Source organism: Hemiscyllium ocellatum, chromosome 10 (assembly GCF_020745735.1).
Source record: "Hemiscyllium ocellatum isolate sHemOce1 chromosome 10, sHemOce1.pat.X.cur, whole genome shotgun sequence".
Taxonomy (NCBI): domain Eukaryota; kingdom Metazoa; phylum Chordata; class Chondrichthyes; order Orectolobiformes; family Hemiscylliidae; genus Hemiscyllium; species Hemiscyllium ocellatum.
The window spans coordinates 93,874,598-93,895,253 of record NC_083410.1 but is presented as its reverse complement, the minus strand read 5'-3'; the positions used below and the strand labels follow the sequence as shown (position 1 = coordinate 93,895,253).

The following is a 20,656-nucleotide window of genomic DNA, read 5'->3' as shown; positions in this document are numbered from 1 at the left end:
GTGGGCTTTGGGAGTATTCAATCACAAATTCTAGGTTGTAGTGGTATAACAGTTATATTGTCACATAATAGTTTACACAAGTCCATTTAAAATCTAACATTATTTCCAATATGCAAGTTAATAAATACAGTAACTAATTGATTTAACCTGGGACAGGCAAATTAATTTTCTCACAATTGCTTACCGGAGTGGGATGATCTCGGGATGCCAGCCTGTCAGAGCGTGCAAAACTGTGAACTCCCCCAGTTCTTTTTTTCCTGTATTACTCATGCTGTTAATACACAATTACAGACCTTAGTGTTACCAGAACTTGGCATCAGTAAGCTTGATGTTCAGCAACAAATGCCAAATAACTCAGGTGAATTCACAGAGACCTATGCTATTTAGCAATCTCATTGCTGGAAGTACTGCCTCAGTCTTGGTAGTCAAATCTAGCAATAATGATGACAAATATTAATTATGTTACTGCATTTCAGTTGTGGTTCAGTTGGTAGCACTCTCACCTCTTAGTAAAATATGTGAATCCACTCAAGAATGGCGTCTAGAACAGGACAAGGGGGCTATTGGAAGTACTAAACTTTGGATGTTCAGCTGAGGCCCCATTTGTTTTCTTAGGTGGATGCAAAAGCAGGGTAGTTCTCCCCATTTTTCCCTAAAACAATGCCACTGAAAGATTCACCAGTCATTGTCACAAAGCTTTTTTTTGTGATCTTACAATGTGAAATGTGTCCCTTGCATGTCCTACATTGCACTCGTGGCCACACTTCAAAAGTAATTTGATGGCTATGAAGCATTTTGGGACATGCTGGGATTGTGAAAGGCGCAACAGGACTGGAGGGTTTGAGCTATAGGGAGAGGCTGAATGGACTGAGCCCTTTTTTTTACTGGAGTGTCAGAAGCTGAAGGGTGACTTTATAGAGGTTTATAAAATCATAGGATGAATAGCCAAGGTCTTTTTCCTAGGGTGGGTGAGTCCAAAACTAGAGGTCATAGGTTTAAGGTGAGAGGGGAAAGATTTAAAAAGGATGTGAGGGATAACTTTTTCTCACAGAGGATGGCAGTAATTGGAACAAGCTACCAGAGGAAATGATAGAGGTGGGTACAATTACAACACTTAAAAGGTATTTGGATGGATATATGAATAGGAAGGGTTTGGAGGGATATGGGCCAAATGCTGGCAAATAGGACTAGGTCAGATTAGGATGTCTAGTTGGGGCAGACAATTCAGGCCGAAGGGTCTGTTTTCATGCTGTGTGACTCTATAAATGTAAGTTGTTTTCTTTTCATCTTATGTTATTTTTAATAGTTTTCAACTTTCTTGTTCCTTTTTTTAACTTGTGATGTGATTATTTTTGTCTTGTGTTCTTTGGAGGTGAGCCCCTACTGCCTATATTCTGTTATTTACACTTTCATTAATGCAATTATGTATATTTTTAGGAAGTGAAAAAAAAAGTGTTTTGATTTGAAGTGTGGTCAAGCGACTATCTAAAAATGGTAATTAGCTAGGTTTTAATGCTGTTTCCTCAAATGCAATTTGCTTTAATGGAGCTTCTTTGACATAGACCAATATCTCAAGGGATTTCACAGGGGTAGAGTCAACATTGAACAACATGCCAAGGAAAATAATTTCTAAGGATTGGTGCAAGTAATAGGTTTTCAAGAGAGATGGACATGTGCAGCATGCAAAGTATACAGAAGAACTTTCAGTGTGTAGAGCCCAGGCGGCTGAAAGCATAATTGATAAGTTGGAAATAGATATAGTGACCATATAGAAAATGGAGCTCAGAAATGTTAACTAAAATGGCCCCGGCATATTGGCTGTATTTCCCGGCATCCTAAGCGACAGGCTAAGCGAAACTAATTGCTAACATAGCAATTTGTAAGAAGCCAGCCTAGCGGTAAACAATCCTCCCCACAGGTCCAAGGATGAGATAGTACATAGCACAAGATAAAAGGGCAACCATCAGAGGAATACTGGAGCCTCATTGTTTTAGAGCTGTACTAATGAATACATGTGTAGTTTAGAGCAATTTTTGATATCTGAATGTTACCTTGAAAAGCAGAGTAAGAATAATGAGGGCTATGTTAAGAGCTTAACCAGATGGCTGTTGGTATCTGTGTGTGTGTTAGATTTAGAGCACTTCTGATGTGTAAGCTTCCAATAAAGTATGCTTTGATTAATACACTGTGCGATAGCTTAATGATACGGGACTCTGTATTGCGTACGAAGTTATGTATAAATGTAACAACTTTCCCTATCAACGGTGAGAGAATCCACTCTTTAGTACCCGGCGTGGTCTAAGGTGGCTTTTCTCCCAAGCCTTGTTTGTATATTCGTATACTGACAGTCTTGAATAAAAAGTGCTGTTGAAATGTGTTAATCAAGTGGTGGTTCTCTGTTCTTGGACAGGCGTTCACAAGAAGCCCAGAAGCTCAAAGCTGAGCTTCCACATAATTGTGACAAAGGGAGGGATGTTACGTGAGACCAGAGGTGGAGGAGTGGAGAGTAGACCCTGCTTCTTAATTATGAACATCGAGTTTTTTCTCCCAACCAGAGACAATGACAGTTGTTTAGTTTTGTAAATAGAAAAAACAAGGTGACTTTTTCACCACGGTCACAGGGAGAACAAAGAAGGTAAGTATAAGTTATTCTACTTTGACAAACACAATGACTCACCAATGTGTGGAAATGTAGCACATTCAATATCTTGTATTATTGCGAGGGCTGCCAAGTAAATCACCACTAAATTTAGTGATTAGAACAGTTTTCACAACATTTTTTAAAAGGCATGTTAGTCACAGAAGTTGGAATAGGTTTTTAATCATGTGACGATTTATATCCATCTGAGAGATCAGTCAGGGTCTTGGTTTAATGTCTCAGTCAAAAGACAGCAGCTGCAGAAGAGCAGTACTCCCCAGGGACTACACTACATTGTTAGCCTTTATTCTGTGCTCAAGACTCTTCAATGCAACTTGAACCCAACTTCTGACTTAGATGCAAGAATATCATCACTGTACTAAAGCTGTGATTTATTTACATCTTAATACAATAAATGTTTTCCCACTTGCCTCAAGCTCTATATGGAATTCAAGATGTCTGAAAACAAAGTAAGGTCTAAGCAAAATTATTAGTTTGCAAAGTTGATGAATTGTTTTGTAACTAATTGGATGCAACAGTGTTCAATACCCTTTTCCAATTCTGGCTCTGTTCAGTGTGTCAGATCAAGGTGCCGTTGCCCTGGAGTGGGATTTACTTGCTCAGTTTTTATTAAAGTTAAATCTTTTTCTCAGAAATTTCTTAACAATTTAGCTTGAATTGTGACACCCCAGAGTATACTATTCCATAGAGAGACATTGGGCAGAATGAGTGCATGGCTGAATCTAGAATATTTGGACCACTTACATGAATAACCAGGATGTAATATATTTTACATAATATACAGCATAAGATCCTAAACTTGAAACAATACATTTTGATGTCTGTTCCAAATAACAAACTGAAGGAGCTGCTTAAGGTTGCTTTAGCTAGTGAATCTATTTCGTGTCCTTGTCAAGAAGCAGCAGATAACCGTGTCGTTTTATTCTGAGACAACTATGATGGACTGACCATGGAATTTAGCAGCCTGCTGGGTTTGGAAAGTCTGTCAGGAGCATTGTGTTTAGTTTTGCTGATGCTATCTGGCCAGAATGTTATTAAAGTTTGTTCTCAAGATGTTCAAAATTCTAGAAATCTCTATCAGGTGATCTCTTAGTTTTCTCTTTTCTAAGATAAACGAACAGCAGCCTGTTCAGTCTTATACACTTTCAGCCCTGTTAACCTTGTGACTGTTTTACAGAGTAGGTTACTAGATCATTCTTGGAATACGGAAGTCTTTTACAAAACAAGGCCTCGAAGAACTAATTGTGAAGAGCAGAAATGCATTTTTGGAAACTGTAACTGGCTCCTCAGACCTACAGTAATTTTTTTCTGGAAGTCAGGCCACTGCATGAGTAATGTTTGCTGTAGCCACGTCCTGCACACTTCTGACTCTGCTGCATCCCTTGCAGGAAAATCCAATACCTTCAGGATCCAGATAGTGTTAAAATGTGGGTGGTGGTATTTCAATGCACACACTGGCTGTAAATGCTACCAACAGATATTGATAACAGATAATGCTGTAATATGATGTGTCAATGCACTGTCCTACCATGCTGCCTACTGGCTGACCTATAAATCAAATATGGACGCCACATTTAAGGAAGTGGCCTTGGAGAGGATGCTGAAGAGGTGTACTAAAACATCAATAGTGAATGACAACTTCAGTTATGTAGTGATACTAGAGAAATTGGGATTATATTCTTGAGAATTGCAAACACTTTAATAGCATGACATTGTATTCAAGAAACACATTTGCAGCTCAAAAACTGAATTGCACTGCAACGTACATGACAAAATTAACATATAGACTAAACAATCAGGTTAAAATATGTAAGAATATAATGATCATGCTCTGACACAAACAGACAAACAAATTCAGTATTAGAGTGGTGCTGGAAAAGCACAACAGGTCAGGCAGCATCCGAGGAGCTGGAAAATCGATGTTCCGGGCATCAGGAATTCTTGATGAAGGGCTTTTGCCCGAAACATCGATTTTCCTGCTCCTCGGATGCTGCTTGACCTGCTATGCTTTTCCGGTACCACTCTAATCTTGACTTTAATCTCCAACATCTGCAGGACCCACTTTTGCCTAAACAAATTCAGCAGGAAACAGGAAATTGATGGACATGATATTATAAAGGCAATTAAATTAAAATTATACTAAAATTATGGAATTTTCAAGGCCTGACCCACATTTTAAATCATCTTTAGCCACAGGGGAGGTGTCAGAGGAATGCAGGACATCTAATGTGATTCCAGTTTACAAGAAAGCTGATAGAGATAGACTAGGGAACTATATTCCAATGAGTCTAACATTAGTGGTAAGGAAACTTTTGAAGAAAATAGTGAATGAAAAAAAAATCTCCATTTAGAGAGGCAAGAGTTGAACAAGGACAGTCAGCATTACCAGCAGAGGGAGGTCATGCCTAACAAATCTGGTGGAATCTTTTGAGGAGGTGACCAAGTGTTTGGACGATGCTAGAGCAGTAGATGTTATTTATATGGATTTCAGCAAGGTTTTTGACAAAGTTCAGCATGGGAAACTGATAAAGGTAAAAGCTCATGGGATCCAGGTAAATTGTTGATCTAAAATTGGCTTAGTGATAGGAGGCCGAGGATGGTGGGAGAAGATTGTTTTTGTGACTGGATCCCTGCATGCGGCAGCGTACTACAAAGATCACTGCTTGAACCCTTAGTGTTTGTGACATTAATAAGTGATGCGGATGAGAATGTGGTGGGGATACTATGTAAGTCTCCAGATGACACAAAGATTCACTGGATGGTTGACACTGAAGAGTGAAGTGTTAGGTTATGAGAGGATATAAATGGTTTGGTCAGATGGGCAGTGCAGTGGCAGATAATTGTTTAACCCTGATAAATATAAGATGATGCACTTTAGTAGATGGACTTCACCATCAAACCAGCTGACAAGGGGTGGGGGTGGGGTGGTGCAGTGGTAGTATGGTGCACTGACCTCCATCTCACCAAAGCCAGAGGCCAACTCATGGACACCTCCTCCTTTCACCCCATGGACCATTACCCCACCTGCCATCACCAGACCATCATCTCCCTAACCATCCACAACCTCATCACCTCAGGGAATCTCCCATTCACAACCTCCAACCTCATAATTCCCCAATCCCGCACGGCTGAGTTTTACCTCTTATCCAAAATCCGCAAACCTGACTGCCCCACTTGACCTATCGTCTCCACTTGCTCCTGCCCCACTGAATTCATCTCCCTATATCTTGACACCGTCCTGTCCCCCTTGATCCAGGAACTCCCACATATGTTCAGGACACCACCCATATCCTCCACCTTCTCTATGACTTTCGATTTCCCAGCCCCTAGGTCCTCATTTTCATCGTGGACATCCAGTTCCTATACACATCCATTCCCCATTGTAAAGGCCTACACCCCTCCATCTCTACCTTTCCTGCCATCCTAACTAGTCCCACTCCAATGACACACTCATTCGATTGGCAGAACTTGTCCTCACCCTCAACAACTTCGCCTTCAAATCCTCCCACTTCCTACAGACCAGAGAGGTAGATATGGTCACGTATATGGGTCTCAGCTATGCCTGCCTCTTTTGCAGGATATGTGGAGCTGTCCATCTTCCATGGTTACACCGGCACCACCCCCCACCTTTTCCTCTGCCACACTGATGACTGTATCAGCACCACCCCATGCTTCCACGAGGAGGTTGATCAGTTCATCAACTTCACCAACATTTCCACCCTGACTTCAAGTTCACATGGACCATCTCCGACACTTCCCTCCCCTTCCTGGACCTCTCCGACTCCATCTTCGGTAACCGACTCAACACGGACATCTATTTTAAACCTATCAACTTTCACAGCTACCTTGACTACACCTCCTCCTACTCCCCCTACTGCCGTAAAAACGCTATCCCTTAATCCCCATTCCTCTGTCTCCACCATGCCTGCTCCCAGGAGGATCAATTCCTCTCCAGGACATCCCAGGTGTTCCCATATTTCATAGAACAGTACAGCACAGTGCAGGCCCTTCAACCCTCAATGTTGTGTCGACCTTTCGTCCTACTCTAAGATCAACTTCACTAGTTTCCAAATCTCCCCTCTCCCCAGAACCAAATCCCCAGCTGACAGAGTAAATGTCAGGAGAGTCACAGATTTAAAAATTTGAAAAAATGGCAACATGGGTTTGAAGAAGAGTTACTTTGTATATCATGCAATTCCAAAGAAGGAAGATGTTGCAGACTCAACAGGCATTTTCAAAATGGAATTGGTTAAATACCTGACAAATAAAAATGCAAGGCTTCGGGGAAAGAAGATGAAAATGGGATTGACCAAATAGCTCTATCAAAGAGCCAGTACAGGTATAATGAGTTGAGTGTCTTCCTTTTGTGTTTTTGATTCTATGATTCTAAGTAGAATGTGTGTGATAGAAAATTCCATCTTTAATGATTATAGAATGTACAGTAGATTGCAGATTTCACTTCAGTGCAATTTGGAAGGTAGGGAGAGACATTTTTGTGATAGTACACACAAGTTTTAAGTATTAAAATGCTCAACTTATTGCTAATAACCATCCTCAAAGAAATGGCTTTAACATACTCAATGCTTGCAAGCTTTATGAGAGCTTTCGACAGCAACATTGGCCAAAGCTCGCCCAGGCAGGTTGAAGATGGAAGCAGCAGTTTACCATTTTTGTTGAAGGGCATAGTATCATCCACTGTGATCTTGCGCCAGCACCCCTGAGAGGAGAGAGGAAGACCGACAGTCAACTGGAAATATAGTTAACAGATGAGTCCACTACACCATAACAATTCAACACAACATATTGTAGCTTGCCTGCTGTGCATGGGACCCACAGCTGATCGACACCAGTGATTCCTTTAATGAATAGGATGAGGCACTGTGACTACAAATCACATGGCGGTATTCAATCTAATAGATGCAACCAAGTATTGGTAACTGATCTCCTTTGGCATTTAGTACAAAGAGGATTAATCATTTGACCACATTCTTTTTGCTTTTAATTCTTGCCATTTATTCCATTACATGCAGTCATAGAAACAGGAAATAAATCTGCTACCACTGTGAGCCTGCCATCATGATGCATCAGAACAATCTGTGACTGACTCTCCCTCCCTCTGTGTTTTAATAAAAACACTCTCTAGAAGTCAGTGTTACTGGCAATGGCAATGGCATATTATGTTGCTCTTAGTAGTGAGCTAAAAATTGGTACAACTGTGTGCCTTTAGATTGGAAGGCAAATTAAGAAGGAATCAAGTTGCTTTATGGTTAGATAAGAGCGGCAGACCTTCTTCCCAAAAAATTCATGAACAAACCAGTTGGATTTTAATGACAACCTTTTATAGTCACTTTTACTAAAAAAAACTTTTTTTCTTTCTAATTTTGTAGAGACTGGGTCTTTTAATTTTTCTTTATTTTCACAGGTAGACTAAAATGAGAAAAGTCAATTTGGGTGACTCTGTAAAATATTTTAATTTATGTTAATCCATTCATGGAATATCAGATTCGACTGACTATGGTGGTGTCATCAGCGGACTTGTAAATGGTATTAGTCTGGTGTTTAGCAATGCAGTCATGGATATACAGTGAGTACAGTAGGGAGCTGAGTACATACCCCAGGGGGGCTCCAGTGTTAAGTATTAGTTTACTAACATTAATGTCCTTTAGGGAAATCTGCCATCCTTACATGTATCTCCAGATCCAGAGCAATGTGGTTGACTCCCAATTGCCCTCTGAAATGGCCTAAACAGGCCATTCAGTTGTACCAATCACTGCAAAGTCTCAAATAGATGAAACTGGACAGATCACCTGGCATTAACCTAGGCACTGGATAAGACAATGGCAGAAACAGCCCTGACGACCTTGCAAATTCCTCCTCACTAACATCTGAGGACTAGTGCCAAAATTGGGAGAGCTGCCTCAGAGACGAGTCCAGCAACAACCTGATATAGCCATACTCACAAATCATATCTTACAGGTGATGTCCCAGACACCACCATCACCATCCTTAGATATGTCTGGTACCACTGGCAGGACAGACCTAGCAGAGATGGTGGCACATTGGTCTACAGTTATGGGGGAGTTGCCCTGGGAGTTTTCATCACTGACTCTGGACCCCATAAAGTCTCATGGCTTCAGGTTAAACATGGGCAAGGAAACCTCCTGCTGATTACCATGTACCATTCTCCCTTAGGTGATGAATCGGTACTCCTCCATATTGAACAATGCTTAAAGGAAGCAAGGATGGCAAGTGGAATAAATGTTTTCTTGGTGGGGTATTTGAATGACCACCACCAAGAATGGCAAGGCAGCAGCACTACAGATCGAGATGGTCAAGTCCTAAAGACATAGCTGCTAGACTGAGTCTTTGGCAGGTGGTAGTGGAATTAACAAAAAGGAAAAATATACTTGACCTCATCCTTACCAATCTGATGGCTGCATATGCATCTGTCCACAACAGTATCGGTAAGTGCAACCACCACACAGTCCTTCTGGAGATGAAGTCCTGCCCTCACATTAAGAATAATCTCTATTGTGTTTTGTGGTACTACCACTGTGCTAAATGGGACAGACTTCAAATAGACTGAACAGCTCATGATGGGGCATCCTTGATGTACTGTGGGCCATCAACATCAACTGAATTGCAGTCAGCACAACCTGTAACCTCATGGCCCGGCATATCCTCCATTCAACCATTACCATCAAACCAGGGTTCAACCTTAGTTCAATGGAAAGAGCAGGTGGGCATGCCAGGAGCAGCACCAGGCATATCTGAAGATGAGGTATCAATCTGGTAAAAGCACAAAACAGGACTAATTGCATGCCAAACAGCATAAGCAGCAAGTGATAGACAGAGCTAAGTGGTCTCACAATCAATGAATTAGATCTAAGCTCTGCAGTCCTGCCACATCCAGTTGTGAATGGTGGTGCTCAATTAAACAACTCACTGCAGGAGGAGGTGCCACAAAAATCCACATCTTCAATGACGGAAGACTCCAGCACATCAGTGCAAAAGAAAAGGCTGAAGCTTTTGCAATAATCTTCAGCCAGAAGTGTCAAGTGGATGATTCGTCTCGGCCTCCTCCAGCAGTCTCTAGTGTTACAGGTACCAGTCTTCAGACAGTTCAATTCACTCCACACAATATCAAGAAACAGTTGGTGACAAGGATACTGCAAAGGCTCGGGGCCCTGATAACATTTTGGCAACAGTACTGAATAGTACTGAAGACTTGTGCTCCAGAATTTGCCGTTTCTCTAGCCAGGCTGTTCCAATACTGTTACAATACTGGCATCTACCGAACAATGTGGAAAATTGCCCAGGTATGTCCTGTACATAAAAAGCAGGACAAATCCAACCCTGCCAATTACTGTCCCATCAGTCTACTCTCAATCATCAGTGAAGTGATGGAAAGTGTCATCAACAGTGCTGTCAAGCAGCACCTGCTCATCAATAACCTGCTCAGTGATGCCCAGTTTGGATTCCACCAGGGCCATTCAGCTCCTGACCTCACTACTGCCTTGGTTCAAACATGGACAAAAGAGCTGAATTCCAGAGGTGAAGTGAGAGTTACAGGCCATGACATCAAGGCTGCATTCAACCAAATTTGGCATCAATGAGGCCTAGCAAAACTGGAATTAATGGGTATCGGGGACAAACTCTCCAATGGCTGAAGTCATACTTGACATATAGCAACATGGTGTGGTTATTGGAGTTGAGTCATCTTAGCTCCAAGTCATCTCTGCAGGAGTTCGTCAGTGTAGTGTCCTAGACCCAATCATCTTCAGCTGCTTCATCAATGTCCTTCCCTCTATGACAAGGTCTGAAGTGGGGATGTTCACCAATGATTGCACAATGTTCAGCACCATTTGCGACTCTGCAGATGCTGAAGCAGTACATATCCAAATACAAGATCTGGACAATATCCAGGTTTGGGCTGATTAGTGGCAAGCAACATTTGTACCACACAAATGCCAGGCTGTGACCATCTCCAATAAGAGACAATCTAACCACTGCCCATGGACATTCAATGTTATTACCATCACTGAATCCCCCACTATCAACATTCTGAGGGTCACCATTGACCAGAAACTCACTGGTCTCACCATATAAACACAGTGGCTTCAAGAGCAGATCAGAAGCTAGAAATATTGTGGTGAGTAACTCACCTCCTGACTCCTCAAACTCTGCCTACCACCTACAAGGCATAAGTCAGGAGTGTGATGGAATACTCCTCACTTGCCTGGATGAGTGCAGCCCCAACAAAACACAAAAAGCTTGACACCATCCAGGACAAAGCAGTCCACTTGATTGGCACCACATGCACAAGCATCCACTCCTTCCACCACCGATAGCAGCAGTGTGTGCTATCTACAACTTGCATTACAGAAATTCACCAAAGATCCTATGACGGCACCTTTCAAACCTACAACTACTTCCATCTAGAAGGACATGGGCAGCAGGTATATGGGAAAACCACACCTTCAAGTTCCTCTCCAAACCACTCACCATTCTGACTTGGAACTATATCGTTATTCCTTCATTGTCACTGGGTCAAAATCCTGGAATTCCATCCCTAATGGTGTTGTGGGTCAACCCTCAGCAGATGGACTGCAGTGGTTCAAGAAGGCAGCTCACCACCAGCTTCTCAAGGGCAACAGGGATGGGCAATAGACGCTGGCCAGCCAGTGATGCCCACATCCAACAAATTAATAAGTAAAAACAAAACTGATAAATCCATGAATATCACAGACACGGGTCAATTGCAGCTTTGGTCTTGCGTCGTGTGCATGTCACTGGGAGTCAAGAAAACAAATAAATGTAAGACAAGTTTGCACATCAAGCAGAGGAAATGAAAATGCTATCATTAATCACATGGAATGTGGGTGGGAATTCATTTTCAGTTTGAAGACATAGAGTTTTTGATGGTAAACATGACTGGAAGATTTGCACCCTAATTCCACCCTATGATGGAAGTTGGCAATTTGTGTTCGGAAATCACTGGGGCCCAAAGAGAGATGCCTGCCAGCAGTCAGAGATGTTTAAGCACTGGATCCAAAAGCAGAGGACTATCAGAAACCAAGGGTGTTTCTGATTTTTAAAATTATCAACCAGTGGGAAGCAGGCCTCATGTGTTAGCTGGGGATGTTATACAATTGAGGCCTTGAAGCTGGAACACTGAGGAGAAGTTAAAGTGAATTCTGATGAACTGTGAGACAGATTTGATTGGATCCAGAAGAGGTGAATGAATCCTCAAGACTCTGTAAAGTAGAATAGAACTTTTGGGTGGAAGGAAAAACTAAAACAAAGTTTAAAATTTAAGTAATTACAAGATAAAATGACTAAATTGTACAGTAAGGTTTATTCTTAGAGTCATAGAGATGTACAGCACAGAAACAGACCCTTTGGTCCAACTCGTCCACGCCGACCAGATATCCTAACTCAATCTAGTCAGACCTGCCAGTCCATATCCCTATAAACCCTTTCTATTCATATACCCATCCAGATGCCTTTTAAATGTTGCAGTTGTACCAGCGTCCAACACTTCTTCTGGCAGCCCATTCCATACAGGTACCATCCTCTGCGTGAAAAGGTTGTCCCTTAGGTCTCTTTTATATCTTTCCCCTCTCATCCTAAATCTATGCCCTCTAGTTATAGACTCCCCCACCCCAGGAAAAAGACTTTGTCTATTTATCCTACCCATGCCCCTCATGATTTTATAAACCTTTATAAAGTCACTCCTCAGCATCCAATGCTCCAGGGAAAACAGCCCAACCTATTCAACTTCTCCCTTTGGCTCAAATTCTCCAACCCTGGTAACATCTTCGTAAATCTTTTCTGAACTCTTTCGAAGGATAGAAAGGATTGATAGGAAGGAGACCAGAATTGCAAGCAATATTCCAAAAGTGGCCGAACCAATGTCCTATACAGCCGCAATATGACCACCCAAATCCTGTACTCAATACTCTGACTAATAAAGGAAAGCATACTAAACGCCTTCTTCACTATCCTATCTACCTGCGACTCCACTTTCAAGGAGCTATGAATGTGCACTCCAAGATCTCTTTGTTCAGTAATGCTCCCAATGACCTTACCATTAAGTGTATGAGTCCTGCTAAGACTTGCTTCCCCAAAATGCAGCATCTTGCATTTATCTAAATTAAACTCCATCCTAAGTCCATTGGCCCATCTGTTCAAGATCCCGTTGTAATCTGAGGTAACCTTCTTCACTGTCCACTACACTTCAAATTTTGGTGTCATCTGCAAACTTACTAACTATACCTCTTATGCTCACCTCCAAATCATTTACATAAACGATGAAAAGTAATGGACCCAGCACCGATTCTTGTGGCACTCCAAAGGTCACAGGCCTCCAGTCTGAAAAATAACACTCCACCACCACCCTCTGTCTTCTACTTTTGAGCCAGTTCTGTATCCAAATGGCTAGTTCTCCCTGTATTCCATGAGGTCGAACCTTGCTAACCAGTCTCCCATAGAGAACCTTACTGAAGTCCATATAGATCACATCTATTGCTCTGGCCTCATCAATCCTCTTTATTATTTCTTCAAAAAATCAAGTTTGTGAGACATGATTTCCCACGCACAAAGCCATGTTGACTATCCCTAATCAGTCCTTGCCTTTCTAAATACATGTACATCCTGTCCCTCAGGATTCCTTCCAACAACTTGTTCACCAGTCTATAGTTCCCTGGCTTGTCCTTACCACCTTCCTTAAATAGTGGCACCACGTTTACCAACCTCTAGTCTTCCAGCATCTCACCTGTGACTATCGATGATACAAATATCTCAGCAAGAGACCCAGCAATCAATTCCTTAGCTTCCTACAGAGTTCTAGGGTATACCTGATCAGGTCCTGGGGATTTATCCACTTTTATGCATTTCAAGGCATCCAGCACTTCCTCCTCTGTAATATGGACATTTTTCAAGATGTCACCATCTATTTCCCTACAGTCTATATCTTCCATGTCCTTTCCCACAGTAAACACCAACGCAAAATACTCGTTTAGTATCTTCCCCATCTCCTGTAGTTCCACACAAAGACTGCCTTGCTGATCTTTGAGGGGCCTATTTTCTCCCTAGTTACCCTTTTGTTCTTAATGTATTTGTGAAAATCTTTTGGATTCTCCTTAACTCTATTTGCTAAAGCTATCTCATGTCCCGTTTTTGCCCTCCTGATTTCTCTCAAGTATACTGCCTTTATACTCTTCTAAGGATTCCCTCGATCTATCCTGGCTATGCCTGACATATGCTTCCTTCTTTTTCTTAATGAAACCCTCAATTTCTTTATGATTTGGAGATGCTGGTGTTGAACAGGGTGTACAAAGTTAAAAATCACGCAACACCAGGTTATAGTCCAACAGGTTTATTTGGAAGCACTAGCTTTCAGAGCGCTGCTCCTTCATCAGGTGGTTGTGGAGTATAAGATCATAAGTCACAGAATTTACAGTGTGATGTAACTGACATTATATATTAAAAAAAAGACATGGATTGTTTGTTAAGTCTCTCATCTTTAAGAATGAACATGTTACTTTCAGTTCTTCCATACGTAATTCGCAGAACTTCTTTAAAGTTATATTCTCAAGTGAACGTTAACAACTGGTATCATGTCGGCCCAGATAATACATTGAAGGTGTGAGGTGCCCTATGTGAAACAGTCTGTGCCACAATGTTCAGACTGATTCTAATCTAAAAAACAGACTTACAGAATCTTACATGGATTCATGCAGTTTTTGAGCAAAATAAAATGTATTTCAGCAAGTATAAATTCATCCCACAAACTTATATGTGTGTGTGCATGGGGGCAGGTGTGATTATGAATATCTGTGAGATAGTGTGTGTATGTGTGAGTGTGAGTGAAAAGGGGCATAAGTCTGTGAGTGGGTGTGTGCGGGTGTGAGTGTGGGAGTCTATGTGTGAACGTATAAGAGAGAGAGAGAGAGCGAGAGAGAGAGAGACTGTGTGTGTGTGTGTGTGTGTGTGTGTGTGTGTGTGTATATGCACGTGTGCGAGACAGAAAGAGAGAGAGTGAGATCGGTATCGCTATCCAAGTTCAGTACTCATGGGGATGGCCTCAACCAAGATCTTGGGTTCATGTCACACTACAGGTGACGCCACTGCACTACACACAGATACAGACGCACACTCACAGACAGACGCACACTCACAGACACAGATACTCCCCCACACACACTCCTACAGACACATACACTCTCCTACAGACCCTTTCTCATACATAAGCTCTCTCTCATACGTTACACATATATCCACAGCGACCTGCACCCTCTCATAGACTTATACACCTTGACACTCACACTCACACATATGCTCACCGACACTCATAACCACACCCACTCTCACACACACATCCACATGCATGCGCCCACACACACACATATAAGTTTGTGAGGTGAATTTGTACTTGCAGAATGACATTTTATTTTGCTCAAAAACTGAATGAATCCATGTAAGATTCTGTAAATCCGTTTTTTTAGATTAGAATCAGTTTGACCATTGTGGCACAGACAGCCTCACATAGGGAGCTAACACCTTCAATGCATTATCTGGGCCGAATGACACCAGTTAGAGTCATAGAGTCATAGAGATGTACAGCATGGAAACAGACCCTTTGGTCCAACCCGTCCATGCTGACCAGATATCCCAACCCAATCTAGTCCCACCTGCCAGCACCGGCCCATATCCCTCCAAACCCTTCCTATTCGTATACCCTTCCAAATGCCTCTTAAATGTTGCAATTGTACTAACCTCCATCACATCCTCTGGCAGCTCATTCCATACATGTACCACCCTCTGTGTGAAAAAGTTGCCCCTCAGGTCTCTTTTATATTTTTTCCCTTCTCACCGTAAACCCATGCCCTCTAGTTCTGGACTTCCTGACCCCAGGGAAAAGACTTTGTCTATTTATCCTATCCATGCCCCTCATAATTTTGTAAACCTCTATAAGGTCACCCCTCAGCCTCTGACGCTCCAGGGAAAACAGCCCCAGCCTGTTCAGCCTCTCCCTGTAGCTCAGATCCTCCAACCCTGGCAACATCCTTGTAAATCTTTTCTGAACTCTTTCAAGTTTCAAAACATCTTTCCGATAGGAAGGAGACCAGAATTGCACACAACATTCCAACAGTGGCCTAACCAGTGTCCTGTATAGCCGCAACATGACCTCCCAACTCCTGTACTCAATACTCTGACCAATAAAGGAAAGCATGCCAAACACCTTCTTCACCTGTGACTCCACTTTCAAGGAGCTATGAACCTACACTCCAAGGTCTCTTTGTTCAGCAACACTCCCTAGGTCCTTAAGTGTATAAGTCCTGCTAAGATTTGCTTTCCCAAAATGCAGCACCTCGCATTTATCTGAATTAAACTCCATCTGCCACTTCTCAGCCCATTGGCCCATCTGGTCCAGATCCTGTTGTAATCTGAGGTAACCCTCTTCGCTGTCCACTACACCTCCAATTTTGGCGTCATCTGCAAACTTGAGAATGCAATTTTAAAAAAGTTCTATGAATTACAAAAGAATCATGAAACCATCATGTTCATTCTCAAAGATAAGAGACTTAACAAATAATCCAGATCTTTTTCAATACATGATTTCAGTTACATCACACTGTAAACTTTTGCTATAAATTCTGTGTCCTACAATATTATACTCGACAACCACCTGATGAAGGAGCAGCGTTCTGAAAGCTAGTGCTTCCAAATAAACCTGTTGGACTATGACCTGGTGTTGTGCAATTTTTAACTCAATTTCTTTAGTCATCCAGCATCCGCCATACCAACCAGCCTTTCCTTTCACCCTAACAGGAATATACTGTCTCTGGATTCTCATTATCTCATTTCTGAAGGCTACCCATTATTCAGCCATCCCTTTACCTGCGAACATCTGCCCCCAATCAGCTTTTGAAAGTTCTTGCCTAATACTGTCAAAATTTGTCTTTCTCCAACTTAGAACTTCAACTTTTAGATCTGGTCTATCCTTTTCCATCACTATTTTAAAGCTAAAAGTATTATGGTCCCTGGCCCCAAAGTGCTCCCCCACTGACACTTCAGTCACCTGCCCTGCCTTATTTCCCAAGAGTAGGTCAAATTTTGCACCTTCTCTAGTCAGTACATCCACATACTGAATCAGAAAATGTTCTTGTCCACACTTAACAAATTCCTCTCCATCTAAACCCTTAACACTATGGGAGTCCCAGTCTGTGTTTGGAAAGTTAAAATCCCCTACCATAATCACCCCATTATTCTCAGAGATAACTGAAATCTTCTTATAAATTTGTTTCTCAATTTCCCGCTGACTATTAGGGGGGCTATAATACAATCCCAACAAGGTGATCATCCCTTTCTTATTTCTCAGTTCAACCCATATAACTTCCCTGGATGTATTTCCGAGACTACCCTCCCTCATTACAGCTATAATGATATCCCTTATCAAAAACGCCACTCCCCCTCCTCTCTTGCCCCCTTTCTGTCCTTCCTGGAACATTAAGCTGCCAGTCCTGCCCATCCCTGAGCCATGTTTCTGTAATTGCTATGATATCCTAGTCCCATGTTCCTAATCATGCCCTGAATTCATCTGCCTTCCCTGTTATGCTTCTTGCATGAAATAAATGCAGTTTAATTTATCAGTCCTACCTTGTTCTCTGCTTTGTCCCTGCCTGCCCTGACTGTTTGACTCGCTTCTTTTCTCAACTGTACCAGCCTCAGATTGACCTCTTTCCTCATTATCTCCCTGGGTCTCACCCCCCTCCCTTACCAGCTGCTCCTCCTGAGCAGCTCGAGCAAATCTCCCTGCCATTATATTAGTCCACTTCCAATTCAGGTGCAATCAGTCCTTCTTATACAGCTCACTTCTAACCCAGAAGAAATTCCAATGATCCAAAAATGTGAATCCTTCTCCCATACACCAGCTCCTCAGCCATGCATTCATCTGCTCTATCCTCCTAATCCTACTCTTACCAGCTCGTAGCACCAGGAGTAATCCAGATATGAATGCTAGATGACTAAAGAAATTGAGGGTTGAGAAAAAGAAGGAAGCATATGTCAGGTACAGACAGGATAGATCGAGTGAATCCTTAGAAAGTATAAAGGAAGTAGGAGTATACTTAAGAGGGAAATCAGGAGGGCAAAAAGGGGGCATGAGATAGCTTTGGCAAATAGAATTAAGGAGAATCCAAAGGATTTTACAAATATATTAAGGACAAAAGGGTAACTAGGGAGAGAATAGGGCCCCTCAAAGATCAGCAAGGCGGCCTTTGTGTGGAGCCGCAGAAAATGGGGGAGATATTAAACGAGTATTTTGCATCAGTATTTACTGTGGAAAAGGATATGGAAGATACAGACTGTAGGAAAATAGATGGTGACATCTTGCAAAATGTCCAGATTACAAAGGAGGAAGTGCTGGGTGTCTTGAAATGGGTAAAGGTGGATAAATCCCCAGGACCTGATCAGGTGTACCCGAGAACTCTGTGGGAAATTAGAAAAGTGATTGCTGGGCCTCTTGCTGAGATATTTGTATAATCGATGGTCACAGGTGAGGTGTCGGAAGACTGGAGGTTGGCAGACTTGGTGCCACTGTTTAAGGAGGGTGGTAAGGACAAGCCAGGGAACTATAGACCAGTGAGCCTTACCTCAGTGGTGGGCAAATTGTTGGAGGGAATCCTGAGGGACAGGATGTACATGTATTTGGAAGGGCAAGGACTGATTCGGGATGGTCACCATGGCTTTGTGCGTGGGAAATCATGTCTCACAAACTTGATTGAGCTTACTGAAGAAGTAACAAAGAGGATTGATGAGGGCAGAGCGGTAGATGTGATCTATATGGACTTCAGTAAAGCATTCGACAAGATTCCCCATGGGAGACTGATTAGCAAGGTTAGATCTCATGGAATACAGGGAGAACTAGCCATTTGGATACAGAACTGGCTCAAAGGTAGAAAACAGAGGTTGGTGGTGGAGGGTTGTTTTTCAGACTGGAGGCCTGTGACCAGTGGAGTGCCACAAAGATCGGTGCTAGGTCCAGTACTTTTTGTCATTTACATAAATGATTTGGATGTGAGCATAAGAGGTACAGTTAGTAAGTTTGCAGATGACACCAAAATTGGAGGTGTAGTGAACAGCGAAGAGGGTTACCTCAGATTACCCTCTCTGAGCCACATTGATCTTGGCATCAGCGAGGCAATACACCATTCTGATTTTTCGCTGCTGGCCACAGAAACATCTGTCTGTGCCTTGAACTAGGGAGTCTCCTAACATAATCGATCTCTTGGAACCCGATGTACCCCTCATTGCATTAGAGCCAGTCTCAATACCAGAAACTTGACTGTTCATGCTACATTCCCCTGAGAATCCATCATCCCCTACATTTTCCAAAACAGCCTAATTGTTTGAAATGGGGGTAGCCACAAAAGACTCCTGCACCACAAAAGACTACCTGCCTAGCTCTCTTACCTTTCCTGGAGTTAACCCATCTATGTGACTGTATCTGTGACCTTCCCCACCTCCTTTCCTATAACTGCCATCCATCACACCCCCTTGCTCTTGTAAATTCCTCAATGCTTCTAGCTGTCGCTCCAACCAATCCATTCAATCTGACAGGATTCGTAACCAATGGCATTTATTGCAGATATAATCATCAGTAACATGTAAATTCTCCCTAAACTCCCATATCTGACAAGAAGAGCACATCATTCTATTAAGGACTATTTTTGCTTCTTCCAATCTGAGACCCAGAAAGTAGCACCATCTTATTCCTCTACAAACACTGCTCCAAGCTAACTTAATACTTGTGGCTTATATTTTAAGTTTAATCAAGAGACATATCTCAATAAAACATATCATCAAGAAAGGATCCACTCTACTCACTACTGCAGACTTATTGTATGGAAATACTTAAAATCATTTACTTATCTGTTTCTGTGCTGTGACCTCTCCCAAACAGGTTCCTCCAAGATCAGTTGTGAATTTCATTGTCTGTTAACTTTCCCAGATACACTCCGATGTCCAGCATTACATGAATTCAACAGCAAAGACAGTAACTGCACAGGTTCAGAGAGCAGTGTGGGTTTCTTTCTCTCTCTCTCTCTCTCTCTCTCTCCTGCACAGACCATATGCTGCCTTTGTTTGTTCCTCTCTCTTTTAAAAGTATCATTTTATGACTTATTTTTCTCCAAAGTTCCAAAACAAAGCAATAGCATATAAAACAGTAATAGCTGCTCCTGGAATTTGAGGAAATCACCTCCAACTTGTTTGGAAATGCAAATCTTGTGGCATCGTTCTTTCAGAAAATAACTGGGAGTTTGAATTATTCTTTAAATATTAACTATCTGTCTAACTAACTATAGCAGAACCCTTAGAAGTATTGATATGCAGGGAGATCTGGGTGTGCAGGTTCACAGATCACTGAAGGTGGCAGCAAGGATAGATAATGTAGTAAAAAACGCCTATAGCATGCTTCCCCTCATTGGAAGGAGCGTTGAGCATAAGGATAGACAAGTTCTGCTACAGCTTTATAGAACTTTAAAGTTGAGCGTGTGGTACTGGAAAAGCACAGCAGTCAGGCAGCATCTGAGGAGCAAGATTCGCCTGCTCCTTGGATGCTGTCTGCCCTGCTGTGCTGTTCCCGCTCCACACTCTCAACTCTGATCTCCAGCATCTGCAGTCCTCACTTTCTTCACTTTATAGAACTTCAGTTAGGCCACACTTAGAATATCACTTATAGTTTGGTCACTACACTACCAGAAAGGTGCAGATGCTTTGGAGAGGGTACACAGAAAAGGTTTGCTAGGATATTGCCTCTGGGGGATTTTAGCTCTGAAGAAAAATTGGATAGACTGGGTTTGTTTTCACTGGAATGCAGGATGTTGTGGAGTGACCTGATAGAAGTTTATAAGATTGTGAATGTCATGGATAGAGTGGAAAGTATAAGGATTTTTCCCAGGTGGAGGTGTCAATTACTAGGAACATAGG

The 20,656-nt window shown here is 42.1% G+C and overlaps 1 protein-coding gene across 1 annotated transcript in view; it reads right to left on the bottom strand.

Annotated features, from left to right (window-relative positions):
* adgb (androglobin) overlaps positions 1-20,656 on the bottom strand; it is a 344,259-nt gene that overhangs the window by 188,802 nt on the left and 134,801 nt on the right. Inside the window, exons 6-8 of the mRNA XM_060831153.1 lie at positions 7,237-7,376; positions 5,308-5,321; positions 185-257 (exon numbers count right to left, since the gene is read on the bottom strand). Of these exons, the coding sequence (XP_060687136.1) occupies positions 185-257; positions 5,308-5,321; positions 7,237-7,376 (227 nt within the window). The remainder of the gene's footprint in view (positions 1-184; positions 258-5,307; positions 5,322-7,236; positions 7,377-20,656) is intronic.